We start from the raw sequence: 16029 nt of genomic DNA, 5'->3' as shown, positions 1-16029 counted from the left end.
CAATAAGATATATAATTATTAATTTTGATTACAAAGAATAATTCTTATTAGTCGAACAATTATTCTAATATATCTAAAGAGAATATTCTCTAAAGAATTTTATTTTTGTTTTGAAGAAGACTATTACTTTCTAAAGAATAACACTATATATATATAGGGTGTCTCAAAATCATAAAGAGTAAACCTTTTAATGGCAGATTCCTGGGATCATTTAGATATGATTTTTCCTCAGCGAAAATGTCGAGAGGCCATCATTTTTGCATGTTCCGAATTTTTGTCATCATGTAATTAAAGCTTGTAATTAAGCCTCAAATTAAAATTCTATTAAAGTAAACTCTACATGAAATTGATAAAAGAATGTCAGGGTATCTAAGTGGTCAGGGAAATCTAGAAAACCGGGCATTATCAAGGAATTTTATAAATCTGGAATTGGCAGGGAAAAGAAATTTTTTATTAAATAAATATAAACTATATAGTTATAATTTTATTAAATAAATATAAAAAATATCCCAAAGATTTCATGATTTAACATTTCTTATTTCTTGCATAATAAAGGAAGTATTTGGAGTAAATATTAAATATTTAAGAATAATAATAATTATTTTGAAATAAATACAATCGATAATTCTGATATAAAAATTGGGTATAAAGGACTAGTAAGGCCTAATAAACTAGTAAGAACCCTTTATATCTGAATTTTTATTATTATATATTTATCAGAATTTTTAGATTTTATTATTTTTATATAATTCCTATTCCTAATATTTAATATTTTTTTTATTGTATGTAGGGCTTTACAGTTGTAAATATTTCTTTCAGAATGGCACTAAATATAACAAAAAAATAGGGAAGAAGACCGTGAAATAGAAATGTAAATGATTATTTTTTCTATTTAAGAACAAAGCATTTAGGTATAGAAATTTTTCTATATATTGATATAATATACGATTATAAAATTATATATTATAAATTTATTGTATTCTTTTTTTTTATTATCGTTATTTTGAAAAAATACAAACGGATTCAACATTGATGAAATGCCTATTAATGTTAATCAAAGATATACCTTTATAAATTTGCTATTCGACATTTAAAAAATATAATGTTTAGTTTATATAATTATTTGTAATAACAATTTTGTTTATAACTCAAGTAATAAAAAATACAGCATTTAGAAAAATTTATTCAGTTTGAGATAAAAAGATTCGCTGGCATATCTTAACTTTAACTATAGTAAAACCTCGATTACTTCAGCCGTTTATTGAGTACCGAATCTATAATATACTCTCAATTGTTCACGTAAAAATACATGGTGCCTCGCTTTTACATAAGGGGTTGTTTCGTCTCTTGATTTTTAAAAGTTTTATTACAATGATTTTTCTTTCGTTCGTAATTATACAATTTTTAAAAGTTATATGCTAAACAATTGATCGAGGATGAAATTTTATCAATTTTTAATATAGCTCAAACGTTTGCAGTTGTTTTTTATGATTTGTTTTCAATTTTTTTGTGAATGTACTGTTTAAATCATAAAATGAATCAAGTTTATAAATATTTTGTCTTATTCTGAAATAGAACAAATGTCATTTATTTATATATTGCGTTTTTATATTTCCTCTTTTTTTTCTCTTAAATTTCTAATATATTAATATTTTTGTCATCAAAATATTGACATATCAGATAAAAATGTATCATGCATAATTAAAATCACAAGGAAATCGTAAAACTGCGTAAGAAAACTTTGCTGACGAATCCGAATCGATAATACAGGACGTGAAAAGTTTCGGACCTCTTGAATGACTCAGCATGTAAAAATTAAAGTAATTTACAAATGAATTCTTCTGTTGTCAAGCGCATTTCATTGTCCGATAGTTTCTATTTGGCATCTGTCACTTTGACAAATCTTTAAGCTAAGCAGAAAAATTTTAAGAACACATGTTCGAGAGACACCTTATGGTCAAAAGACACCCACGAATATCTTCTGTAACTAGGAAAATTTTTTTTATTCTGAGTTTTAAGAGATTTTTCTTTTGTTATATATCCGTTTATGGTTAGTCTTTTTTCTAATATTGACTTAGGACTTTTTTTTACCTCATCCTCTGCTGCGCTAATATTAAGAGACATTCTTGCTTGCATTCTTGGCTTAATCGTTAGATTAATCTTCTAAAAAATGCAGTAGCAGGAGTCTAGTTTTTAAAGAGAGAGAGAAGCTTTACTGACTTTAATCTCTCTTGAAATTATTAGTATTTGTTTCACAAAGCATCTAAAACTTTTTTAATTTTATTGTTTGATGTGATTTTGAAGAAAAAGGGATTTGAAAGATCAGATCTCTCAGAATTTTTTCGTAATATTAAAGCAAATATTTTATGCAGCAGTTAAATAAATTACGATTGTTTCTGTTCGACTCGCGCAAAGATACACGTTGCTTCGCTTCTATGTAAGGGGCGCCTTACTCAACTATAGGCATGAGACACTATACGGAGATAATTTTCTCTTAGAATTTACCTTGAAAATTATAGTAATCATGGACAATATGGAAGAATTTTATAAAGATTTTCTCTGATTAACACTTATTACAATAAAAAACATTAATATGTACAGGGTAAATTTTAGTATGTACATAGTAAATTTTACTATGTATGTACATAGTAAAATCCATCGAACATATTTTATATTTTATTGTGGTAGATATTACTATTTTTATTGTGGTAAATATTAATCAGAGAAATTCTTATAAAATTCTTCCAATATCATGTTGTCCATGATTACCATGATTTTCAGGGTAAATTCGAAGAGAAAATTCTCTCTGTGTACCGTTTCTTGATATAGATTGATTATATTCTGCTACATTAGATTATTGCTTTTTTTTATCGAGTTTCTATTTTCCAAATTTTTTTATATATTTTTTATTGAAAATTTAATTTTTTATATAAGTATTATTGGCCAAAAAATATGTTTTCTCTTCTATACCTATATTCTATAGCTTTCTTTCTCTGTACCTCTATTCACTATAAAATTAAAAATAAACTATTATTTACATTTCAATTTCACGGTCTTTTTTTCATTTTTCTTAGTTATATTTAGATTTAAAGTCATTCCGAATGAAATATTTACAACTGTATGAACAACAGAGAAAATATTAAATAAGAACAGGAGTTATTTTAAAATAATAACTTTTCCGTAGAAGATCATTGTGAATATTGTAGACATAATGGTATTATTTTTGTTACACTAGAACGCAGGTTTTTTAATTAATTAATAATTCTTGCATTTGACTTGTTATAAATGTGTGCTTTATCAATTTGAGAGAATTTGCTTTCTCTTGAAGTAAAAACTGTTAGAGCCTAACTTTTAGCTATAACAATTTTTCGATTACTCGAGAAAGGTTTATTCTCTGTTGTATCTTTGCTTTTAATCGTAATGCATTCGCTATTTAATGCTCGTATATGTGATCGCAATTTAAAAGAAGTAGAGGAAAGAATTCTCTTTGTTTCTTATCTTTTTAATCTTTTTTTCATTACTACATAGTTGAAAAATTTCTATTAAAAACAGATATCATATGTCTCAAACAGTACACAGAAATTTTTGTGTTAATTTAACATAATACGGATATATTAAATGGAGACACAAATACTGTGTTAATATTTTAACATAAAGTAAATGCAAAACTTTAAGTAATTTAAAATAAATTTTATATAAATTTAACAACATTAATGTAGAAATTAATTTAAAATATATTGATTTTAGATTTTATCATCCTTTTTTCTGTAAATTTTAACAGATAAATCTTGTCACTAATAAAACAGAACATATTTATTATGTAAAATTAAAAATAGATGTGTTATTTTTACATCTTTTTTTAGTTGTTTCAATAATTTAACATTTAAGTTCAATTAACACATGAATGTGTTAAATATTTAAGAAAAAAATTTAAAAGGGACCGTTTTTAACAAGAAAATACAAATTTTCTTACTGTGTATTTGACAAATAGCAAATAGCTATATAATGAAAAATGGAAAAAGAATATTATTGGCATAATTTAATTTGGATTATGCTACAATAAAATCCAACAATTTTTTCTCAACGTTTCGACTTTCCAGCCGGAAAAATATCTATTATGCTTACTCATTCATTCTTTATTGCGTGTAAACTCGCATATATTTAAATAAGATATTCTTATTGAAGAGAAACTACCAGAGCCACCGATATGCTGCGTTTGTCAATACCGGATATTAAAAATGTTTGCGTTGCTTTTTCTGATGTTCTTTGATGAAGAACAGTCGTCTCTGTGAAATTTACATCACTCTATTTTCCGAATTTTGATAAATGACGACTAAAGTTCTGATTATTTATTTTAAAAATTTTAGAATTTTCTCCGAAAATGAAATAGAAAAATTATAATAAATTTTTTGTGTAGCTAGAACACAAAACTTATAATTAGTATTAATATATTTTTTTTCGGATTTCCATTCTTTGTAGTTAATTAACATATGTTTTTAAACGTATTAAAAAATTTAGGAATCTTTGGAGAAAGAGAAAATTATTTTATTGATTGTATCGAAATGTTGAAAATAGAATGCTAACAATAAGAGATGATTCTGCCTTCATTGTGAATCCATAATAGAAATTTTTTCTATATATTTTCTTTGAAAATGAAAACTTTGGTCTTCGAAATGCTTAATAAAATAATAAATCAAGCAGTAAGACACGAAACTTACATTTGTTAACAAAATAATAGCAGAATTATATTTTCTTTCATTTATAATTATATTATTTTATTTATTTATTTATTTATTTAATTTATTATATATTCTATTTATTTATAATTCTTGCTCTCAGGCTTAGGATGGCTTCCGGATTACAAACTTTTTTTTAAGTCGAAATTAACATTAGACATTTAAACATTTTAAAACATTAAAAACTACAATCTACAATCTAAAATCTAAAATCTTAAATCTAACATTACGAATTAATACAATTAATATAATATATATGATATAATCCAATATAATACATTAGCTCTATTAATACAGTATCTTTTATTCTAAATCTAAAGAAAACTTTAAATAAAACAAGTCTTTTAAAATATTATAATACAAAAATACAAAAACCAACGATTTTCTATTTTCTATTGATAAAATAATTGATCTTTAATCCTTTTTCGAAAATCCATGGTCTTTGAGAAAGGAAGAAGTGGAAAAAGAAAAAGAATATGGAAGTGGGGAGAAGAAGATATAGAAGAGGTAAAGGTGATGAAATACCTAGGCTATATAATGTAAAAGAATGGAGCAGGATCGGAAAAACACATAGTAGAGAAGAGAGAACCTGGAAATGCATTTTAATTTTTAGATCTTATTTTTTTTCGTTGCTTCTAAATATTCAGCTAAAAGAGTCAGCAGAGACTATTCGAGTAAGAAATATTTAATCGTACTTAATAAATAATACAATATATTTTGTATTTACGGAATCCAAAATGTGTTGCGCATAAGTTGTTTATACACGAAGAGAATTTTTTTCTTAGAGTTTACCCTGAAAATCATGGAAGTTGTGAGATGAAATTTTATAAGAGTTTCTCTGATTAAATATTTATCACAATAAAAAATTTTAATATATTATTACGGTAGATATTAATCAGAGAAACTCTTATAAAATGCTACAAATATATTATTCCACGATTATCATGATTTTTAAGGTAAATTCTAACAAAAAATTTTCTCTGTGTAGACTTTCAAAGTTCAAATATAATATAATACTTATAAAAAGATATTATATCGAATATTTATAATGTATTTATTAATTTTCATTAACGTGCAATTTATATCGATTTGATAAAAAAAAATAAAATTGTCGGTTCTTTGTACATATTTATCATACTATTGGAAAATTGTGCAAATTTCCTTGAAATGTTGTTAAATTTTATTTTCAAATTTTACTAGACATCTTGCTTCATGCTTTTTGACATTTCATACGATTTAAAAATTGAAAACCACATGCAGTAGATGGGTGTCTGTATAAAGTTGTCCCGACGTCCTACGAATTTTAAAACAATACAGTTCCTGATAAAAATTAAAAAGAATTCCGCATTCTTTGTATTGAAAAATCGAAATTGAAAGAATGTGCTACCTTTGCGAATTTTAGCACGACACTCTAAAATGCGTTGAATATTATAATTTTTGACAAATGGTTTTAAGGCACATATAAAAATTGAAAAACACAATAGATTGTAGGAAAATTCATGTATTTTTCAAAAAAAATTTAACTGCTATATCTGTTTTAAAGGAAGAATCGTCATTCTCTAAAGAATAGAAAAACTCGACATAAATTTTTTACTTTATATGAATTACTTTATATGGATTGAAGCTGCAAGAATGTTCTATATTTCTTACGTTATTCTTAATACAATTTCAATTCGATATTTCATAAATTAATAATTTTTAATAATTAATACTCACGTTCAGCACGACATTTGATGAAAATGTGTCGTGCTGATAATTTCCCGCAATTTTGACGGTGTTTTTCTAGTTTTATAAGAATTCTATAACTTAAAAACATTTTTTCAAAGAGTTCCGACCATTTATTATTATTTAAATATATAATTTATATTGAAAATTATTAAAAATATGTAATTTGTATTAAATTATAATTTTTGACAATTACGGCCAACATGACATTTGATGAAAATATGTCGCGTATTAGATTTCCCGCAATTTTAACGGCAGTTCTTTATAGTTCTATAGAAACATTTTTTCAGAGAGTTTTTACCATGCTAATTTATACGTATTTATTGAAATTTTGACCTAACTGGCCAGTACAATTTAATTTGAAACACTACGTTTCGACCCTTAGGTACGGGTCCTTTTCAAGTGTCTGATGATCCGTGTAAAAAAGCTGTCCTTAGTGAACATCATCTTTTGGTGCTAACTTATGGTTAGTATTTTTTCGAAATTCATCGTGCGAACTTGACGCAATAAACAGTAGGAACATTTTTTGTAATAAAACTTATATATATATATATTTTTACAGAATATATCTTCTAATTTGGTTTCAAAATAAGATTATTTGTGGCAAAAGAATAGATAAATTCGACACGCGTTTCTTTAGTTTACGGTAATGGTTTTATGACACTCCACACGCATATAAAAATTGAAAAACACAATAGGTGACAGGAAAATTTATGTACTTTTCAAAAAAATTTAACTGCTATATCTGTTTTAAAGGAAGAACCGTTATTCGCTAAAGAATAGCAAAACTCGACATAAATTTTTTTACTCTATATGGATTGAAACTGCAAGAATGTTATTTATTTCTTACGTTATTGCTAATATTTTTATTTGACAAATGAAAAATAATAAAGGATAGAAAATGAACATTTCGAAAAATTTAAATTTTAATTATGCTATGATAAAATTCGATGAATTTCTTTGAATGTTTTTATTTTGATTTTAATAAATTTATTATTTTTTATAAATCTATTAATGAAGCAAGAATTTTATTATTTGAAAAATATTTAGGGTTTAATTGAAAGACTTTTCTCCACATCCCTTTTCTCGTAAGTAAAAATTGCAATTTTTAAACAATATCTTTCTCTTTCTCTTCGTTATTTTAAATGACACTCTTTAAAATCGATTACGAATTTTTTGTGGATTATCCAGGAGTAACATTTTTTTCACTTTTTAAAAATGTAATTTAATAAAGATCTACTTTATTAAATTAAGCGGAAAACGGAAGAAAGCGCGAATCAAAGTTTCAAAGCTATTTCCATAAACTCGCTAGTTGAAAACATTGTAAAAATGATTTAATGTCATAAAGTAAAACTAAATTTATCGCTCATAGCGTGAGATAATGCTCTAATTAAAAAAGTGCATTATTTTTCCATTAATGTAATAAAGCGATTTAAAATAACTCAGGTTACTACAAAGTGTAATATATAAAAGATATGTAAAAAATATATATTTTAATATCGCTGTTTTTTTTTTTTTTTTTTTTTTTTTTTTATTAAAATAAGTTATTTTTCGTAAAGACAAAATCTTGTATGAGAAAAATTTTACTTAATATTTTCGAATGACAATCGCGAATTAGACCAAAATTCTTCAAGAAATATAGGTGAATTTCTCGCACAATCTTCGACGTCCGGTTTTTCTGTACATGCATAGCTTCTCAGGAGATTCTTCACTTGACGGGAGGGTATCATTACGAGATGCACAGCGAGAATGACGTCGAGATGCACGAAATCTAGTCTTACGCAAATAACAATTGCGAGAATAATATGAAAGAGGCTGACGCCAAGAAATACCAGCAGCAATACGGGAAGGCCCTCGCGAGTGTCGGCTGCAGCTTCAGCAGCGCGGACAACAATATTACAATGTGGTTCTGTTGGGTTTGCGGCATCAACAATCATTTCATGAATCAACGATGAAATGATTGTTGATGCAGCAAATCCTACAGAACATTTTACAATATCTAAGAAGATATTGATACAGAAATGGAGTGGAGTTCGGAGGATGAAAAGGAAGTAAATATTCTCGAAGATATCGATATTGAAATCGAGTACTGTCATCAGGTAAAGCATCAAAGTTTTAAAGCTATTAGCATAAACTCGCTAGTTGAAAACATTGTAAAAATGATTTAATGTCATAAAGTAAAACTAAATTTATCGCTCATAGCGTGAGATAATGCTCTAATTAAAAAAGTGCATTATTTTTCCATTAATGTAATAAAGCGATTTAAAATAACTTAGGTTACTACAAAGTGTAATATATAAAAGATATGTAAAAAATATATATTTTAATATCGCTGTTTTTTTTTAATAAAACAAGTTATTTTTCTTAAAGACAAAATCTTGTATAAGAAAAATTTTACTTAATATTTTTGGCTTATTTTTTTTTAAATCTTGTCGATGTTTGCACTGTAAAAAATGTGTTAACTTGACTAAATCTTTCAACTAAATCACTATTTTATTAATTGAACATATATTAGTATTTAAGTCAAATATACGTTTTCTTAGATTTAATTTAAATGTTTTTATATGTTTAATTAACAAAATAATATTTAGTTGAAAGGTTTAGCTAAGTTGACAATTTTTTTTACAGTGTAGCAAAATGATATTATTTAATAATGAAGCATCATACGCTTAATACGAATCTAAAAAGTATCACGGAAGGTTTTGAAATCATTGGCACAAGTATACAAAGGGGAGATTCTATATCGTTGAATATCAATCCCATGAAATATTTACAAGAGGTCAAGGGGAAAGCATTTGAGCATGACGATGGTTTTCTGAACTTTACTCCCGTGCATTTGAGCACTGAACGAAGCACATGATCGACTTGTAAATCCGTAACGTAAATTAGAGTCTTATGTCTCGCAGTCAATTGTCGAATAATTTGCAAAATTTATGTTTCTGCAATCATTAATCACGTTTTTTTTTTTTAAACTAAAATATGTCTTCGTCAGGAATTTGTTTTCTACTATAGACACAGTGTTTGCCGTTATCTAAATAAAATTATATAGACGATCATCTAGATAAAACTTTGGCGGCATCTTATTTATATATAGATAATAAAAATATGTATTATTAATGAAAAATATGAATACATATATTTTTATATTTCTTTTATAATTTACATTTTTCTGATAACTGTGTTTACACAAGCAGTCTAGAAAATTATCTTGATGAATCGCCTTATAATTTTATCTTTTATCTAGATGTATTTAAAACAAAATTATTTTTATCTTAAGATGAATTTACATATTTTTATCTCATTTTTATCTAGCTAATTTTAAAAGTATGTAGTAAGCACAACATATAATATATATATATATATATATATATATATATATATATATATTTATTTATTTATTTATTTATGAAATGGACACTTTTGTTTCCACTTTACAAATTTATATTGTTAAACATTTGTTTGTGTTTTTGCATTAAATTACTCATATTTTTCTATTTCTCACTCGTATTTTATGATCCGATGATTAGTCAGTTTTGATTAGTTGATTGAAAGGAAGTCGCAGCATGAAATGTGAAACTCGGTAAAAAATTGACTTCGCAAGTTTCAATGATCACAAATATTATAGTAATCCTAATGTTTTGGAAACAAAGATTTATTTTTGTTTTTACGTAATCGTTGGAATAGACAGCATTTACATGTCGTAAACTATACCTATACGTTCGCAAATCAATATTTTTTCACGGAAAAATAGATAAATATTCACGTTTTGGGAAGTATCGCTATGTGTTTCTGCCTTCAAAAATTATGAAACTAAAAATATATTTTATAATTGAATATCGTCAAAGACAGAGATATACCTACATCAAAACTCAAGAACCATTATGATATAAAATGATAGAATAAAAGCATTCTTTGAAATTCTATGAAAATAATCTTTATTAAATTATTTTTTGGGCGACTAATAATTTTTAGGGACAGGAAAAAAATCCGAAATTGCATATTTTTTTCTATCTTTTTCACAAATCTCTTATGGAAAATACTACTTTTGCAATTAAATTTTTGAAGGTTTTAGTTTTAAATGTAAAAAATCAACTTTTCTTGTCCCCCTGAAAATGATTTGTCGTCTAAAAATAATTTAGCAAAGATTATTTTCACGAAAAATTCTTTTATTCTGAAATAAATAAATAAACGAATGAAATAAATAAATAAATTACGAATTTTTATATATTATTAGAATGATTTGTTTCAATTAATTAAATCGAAAAGGCAGGCGAAATATGCTGTTACGGCCGACTCTGCGGAGCTATAATCGCTATGCATGATTTTTCGCTAGACTCGGGGAAAAAAATTCTTTTCTCTACAAACTGCCGAATCCGAATTTTGTAAGGAGGAGCTTAGGCGATGCGCCGTCGTGGATAGGTGCAAGTTTTTCGCATCAGTTGTTAGTTTAGTATAGCGGGGATGACAATAGCGAAGGACTATAGTGGGAGATGTCTTCTTTCGGGACATAGGTTCGACGCAACAGTTTTCACTAATTCTTAAACAGGCAAAGGGCGAGTATCTCAGGTCTCGGAGTATCATTTCTTCTGTGGTCTGCGATTGTTCTCAGATATACATGTCTTCAGTGAACAGTGAAGATAGTAACGAGTGACCAGAGTTACGAATTAACAGAAAGTTTTCTTTGCATATCATATTCAAAGTGGACTGGCACGTGCTTCATGTGAAAATCATCGACGGATTTAATCGACGGCTACTCAACCACCCCATATATTTCTTGAGAGTGCCCGGAAATCCCAGATTTGCGCGACAATATTACAACGCGACATGATGAATAATCCTGGCAGGGAAAACAACCCTCCTAAAAAACCAAGGATTGTGGACGCGGCAAACCCATCTGAGCCGTATTATAATATATTAGAAGATATAGATATATCTATGGTGTATAACTCTGAGGAAGAGGATGTAACGAGCGATCTGGATATAGAAGAGGAATTAAATTCTTCTCTAACTTTAACCGCCTATTCGGATTGTGAAAAGGAACAGCAAGAGGAACCTCTCGTAATAGAACCCTCTATAACTTCCAGTTCAGCAAGTTCGTTGGGCAATTTGGACAAGCAGAATGTCGAGGAGGATGTAATGAGCGATATGGATATAGAAGAGGAATTAAATTCTTCTTCAACTTTAACCGCCTCATCGGATTGTGAAGAGGAACAGCAAGAGAAACCTCTCGTAATAGAACCCTCTATACCTGAGAGTTCAATAATATTCTTGGACGATCTGGACGTTATGCAGAATGTCGAGGTCGAAACAAGCGGAAATCTTGACGAGCCAAGTAAGTCATTTTCATTAAATTTTTTTATTCGGCTCGACAATTTTTGATAAATCTTGTAGCGTAGACTTTGGATTGTTGGTATGATTTCTATCAATTTCTTGAATCCTTCCTCTCCGTCATAAATTTTATATGAAAATATTGATAGATCGATCTGTAGTACTGTAGTTAGATATTTTTAAAACGTACTATAGTTAGATATTTTTAAAACGTACTGTAGTTAGATATTTGTAAAACGAACGACAATTGATCTGACAAAAATTCTCATTATCGCATAATAATTATGTTTAATGAACGGAAAATTATCATGTCTTATATACATAATAATTTAATGGATTATTAAAATATATATTTTTTAAATAATATACCTTTAGAATGAATAAATCTTTAAATAAATCTATAAATATAATAAATTATATAATATAAAGGAATACGAAGGATAATATCGTGAGAAATGCAAGATTTGAAATCCATGTATTATATTTTTATGCAGAAAAAAATGCTCTTTGTTTTCAAGAATTAATGTCATCGTATCGTCAAAAAATCCATGCTAAAATCTTCATAGACATTATTTTAACAGAAGAATTTTAATAAAATAATATCTTTGCCATATAACAAAATTTTTAATTATTTTGTTTTATTTTATTTTATTAATTTTTTATTTTTTAGTTTGTCCATTTTTTTACGCTTTATTTCTATTGGTAAGAGCAGTCGCCCGGAAAGTGAAAGACGCGCGTTCGATTCCCGCTTCAGCGACTTTTCGGACCTATATTTTTCTCGCCTATTATTCTTTATATGCAAGTTCGGGATTAATTTATATATGGAACTTAGTAATCTCAAACCAAGAGATACAGTTTCGAGGAATTAATTTTTTGCGCTTGGGCTCTATTGGCCGATTTAAAAATTCATGTGTTTTTATTATTAATAATATTGAGAGCCGACATATATTTCTTATTTATTTCTATACTTATTTGAAAGAATTAATAATGAGTTTCTTCGATTATATTATATTAAAATATAATAATATTGTTTTTTTGTATAAATTATAAATGTACTATTTTTAAATTAAAGTATTATTAATTTTTATGTTCATTTGTCATCAGTTGTAATTACCAAAAAATATATTTTTTTATATGAAAATCAAAATTTCTTTGTTTTTTGTTATTATATATATTAAAAGAATTAGCAAACAAAATTCTAATTTAACTGATTGTGAGTTAATTTTTTGTTCATAAAACTTTTATAATTTTGTAAGCAACTAACTTTAACTTAACTTAGTTTAAAAAAATCATTAACTTACTCAACCCTGGTATTTTCTAATAAATCTGTTATTACCTAAAATATGATAATTCTATTTCGGACGGTCACGTGTTTTTTATAGCGAAAGGGAGGATCTTAATCACTTTCTCTTATTGGTATTATATACAACGGGACACGGTTGAAACGCGCAGGTTTTGCTCACTTTCGAAACTATCTATGTTATTCTTCGGTTAATTCTTCAATCAAGAGAAGCATGTTTCTGAAAAGCAGCACGATGCAATTTCGCAGTAATAAAACATTTTATTCGCACGCTATAAACTCTTTGAAAAATTATTCTCTTCTATATGCTGCAATAATGTACAAAATATTATGGATAATATTTTTATTTTATATATATATATATATATATATATATTATAAATTATTGAATATGCCTTTTTAATAGCAGATTCTCTCTGGCTTTAAAGTCGATTTGTCAGCGAAAATTCGAAAAAGATCAGTTTCTACAAATTTTCACATTTTATCATCATATAAGTATCTTTGGAACTAAACGTCAAATGAAAATCTTATTGAATTAAATTTCCGAAATTGATTGAAAAATATAATTTTGTTATTTTTTAACTTTATAAAGTTTAGTTAATAAAAAGCCCTTTTTGAATCTCAACTCGAAAAATATAGATATACCTTTACATTTTTGTTAAACAAAAATTTGCCCAAATTAACTAGAGAATTTTTTCATTAAAAAGAATATTCAGTAATTTGGAAAAATCCTGCATAAATAAGAAATTGCAATTACAATTGCTAATTGGAAGGAATATCTTCCGTATTCTCTATTTATGCAAAACAGGGATATTTATATAGAACGAAATTTTAGAAAATATAGTACAATTTATATTGAAAATAAAAATAAAATGATTTTTCGAAGCATTCGTCGAATTACGAAATTATGAAGTATTTTAAATATGTTTGCGTAAAAAAATTCTGCATTATTTTTGTATATCAGAAGCACGTTTGTATTTAATACAAACACCTGAAATTGAAGAGAAACAGTCTAGATACAGAATCTGTTGCCCAAACACGTCGGAATGAAACAATTTCATTTGTGTCGAATTTTCCAAATAACGTGATAATTGCTCAAATGCTCAAACACACATCTTTGACTTACAATTCGATGAAAATAAAAATAGAAATCAAGGATTTTTACCAAGCGATAAAAGAATTTATTTAATTTTTATCGCTTTATTTTTAATTATTATTTATAATTTATTATTAATTTTACATTAATTTTTATTTTTAATTTCTTATTAATTTTTTAAATTTATTTATTATTTTTCTTAATTTAATAACATTTTTTAATATATTCGCGAGTTTTTGTACGTTTAATGTTAAGATTGAGCAATTAAAAATAGATTCCGATTTATTTGGTTAAAAATATTGGTGGAATATCTCTGTAGCCGGTTTAAAAACAACTTTTATAAAATTCCGCGAGTTAGAAGCGCGGCATTGATTTACATATCTGCGTGGCACGTGTATGCTTGTTCATAAAAAGAGGTCTTGGACATGAAAAATGCAGTATATGAAATGATTCGAGATTGAGCACGCGGTTGCAACGAACGATATATTCGCACGTGATTAAATAGCCGTATAAACAAGTTTTAATAAACGGACAAAGATGCTAAGGGTGTCTGCATGTCGGCATATTTGTATATAGCTTTGCATGCTCTTATTTTATAAACAATACACAGACAAGGTGCTACTTATTTCGAAATGAAACAACTAATATTCATTTTAATATATCTATTTATTTTCATTATTTTTATACTTATATATATATTTTTCGCGCTATGAATATTATTAATGACGTAGCTGATTAATTTTCAATCTAAAAGTCAAAAAATTTTGGCGAATTGAGCGTTAAAGTCCGAATTTAAAATTTAAAGAATTTATATTACAAAAGTAATATTTAAAATTACAATATACATAAATAATGAAACATTGTATATATTTTCATTATTTATCTTGTAACTTTACATTTATTATTTGTAATTATATATGCATGTTTTTATATAATATATTGCATATCTTTTTACGAGAAACGATGATAATTTTGAGAAGCTTCGTGCATCTTAAATATTATCCCTCTCTTTTACATTGTTCCTTTTTTATTTTTATCATCAAAAATCAATTATTATTTATGTAATTTTACATATTTTTGTGTAACATATTACATATTTCTTACAGTATACGCACGCTCGATGTTTTCAATTGTGTAATGTTTATGAATCTTGTGTTTTATCGCTTGCAAAACTACATTATTTGCTTGACCAACGAAAATACTCTAATTATTGCCTGAACACATCAGAGAAAATCTTGTGCATGTGTCTTTATATTATATTATATTATATTATATAAATATTCAATATTTTAAATCCTCAAGAATTTTCTATCATTAATATTAGGAATTTTTCAATATATGTTATATGCGATTTCCAACATTTTATATAATAAATTTCGTGAATATTACTACAATTTAATGTCCATTACGACAAAATTATTGCAATTTACAATAAAAGCCTTATTCGGCACAAATTTTCTTCGCAAATGTAACAATTTATTATTTTACGATTGTGTGGACAAACAATACGTAGTTATTGTTGGTATTTTCGATTGCGATATAACTTGTATCGAATTCTCAGATAAGAAAAGTCAGCAGCATGAAAGATGTAAAAGTTGCATCCATAAGTGATTTGTTTTTAATAATAGCCACACTTTTTTTGATTTACAGAGAATATTGACGGACCAGATCATCCATGGAACTAGAGGGCATATCTATCTAATGATCTATTTTTTGTGACTCACCAGTCATGTCATCAGTCATGACATACACATAGTACACATCGTACACAATTTCGAAGATTTGTACCGAGTCACAAAAGAGACTTTTCCAGCAGTCTAAGGCAAAGTCTAGCAATTAAGAAT

The 16029-nt window shown here is 26.5% G+C and overlaps 2 protein-coding genes across 4 annotated transcripts in view; both read left to right on the top strand.

Annotated features, from left to right (window-relative positions):
• Window positions 1-16029, top strand: part of LOC114932829 (ribosomal protein S6 kinase alpha-5) — a 48724-nt gene that overhangs the window by 2431 nt on the left and 30264 nt on the right. The window lies entirely within an intron of this gene.
• LOC114932830 (uncharacterized) overlaps window positions 1-16029 on the top strand; it is a 22332-nt gene extending 6303 nt beyond the window's left edge. For all 3 annotated transcript variants that reach the window (XM_029305234.2, XM_085485104.1, XM_085485105.1), the window contains 2 exons: window positions 11162-11793; window positions 15836-16029. In XM_029305234.2, the coding sequence (XP_029161067.2) occupies window positions 11286-11793; window positions 15836-15870 (543 nt within the window). In that variant the 5' untranslated portion in view covers window positions 11162-11285 and the 3' untranslated portion in view covers window positions 15871-16029. The remainder of the gene's footprint in view (window positions 1-11161; window positions 11794-15835) is intronic.

Source organism: Nylanderia fulva, unplaced genomic scaffold (assembly GCF_048542155.1).
Source record: "Nylanderia fulva isolate GAGA-0341 unplaced genomic scaffold, ASM4854215v1 Scaffold34, whole genome shotgun sequence".
NCBI classification, from domain to species: domain Eukaryota; kingdom Metazoa; phylum Arthropoda; class Insecta; order Hymenoptera; family Formicidae; genus Nylanderia; species Nylanderia fulva.
This window is presented reverse-complemented; position numbering and strand designations above follow the sequence as displayed.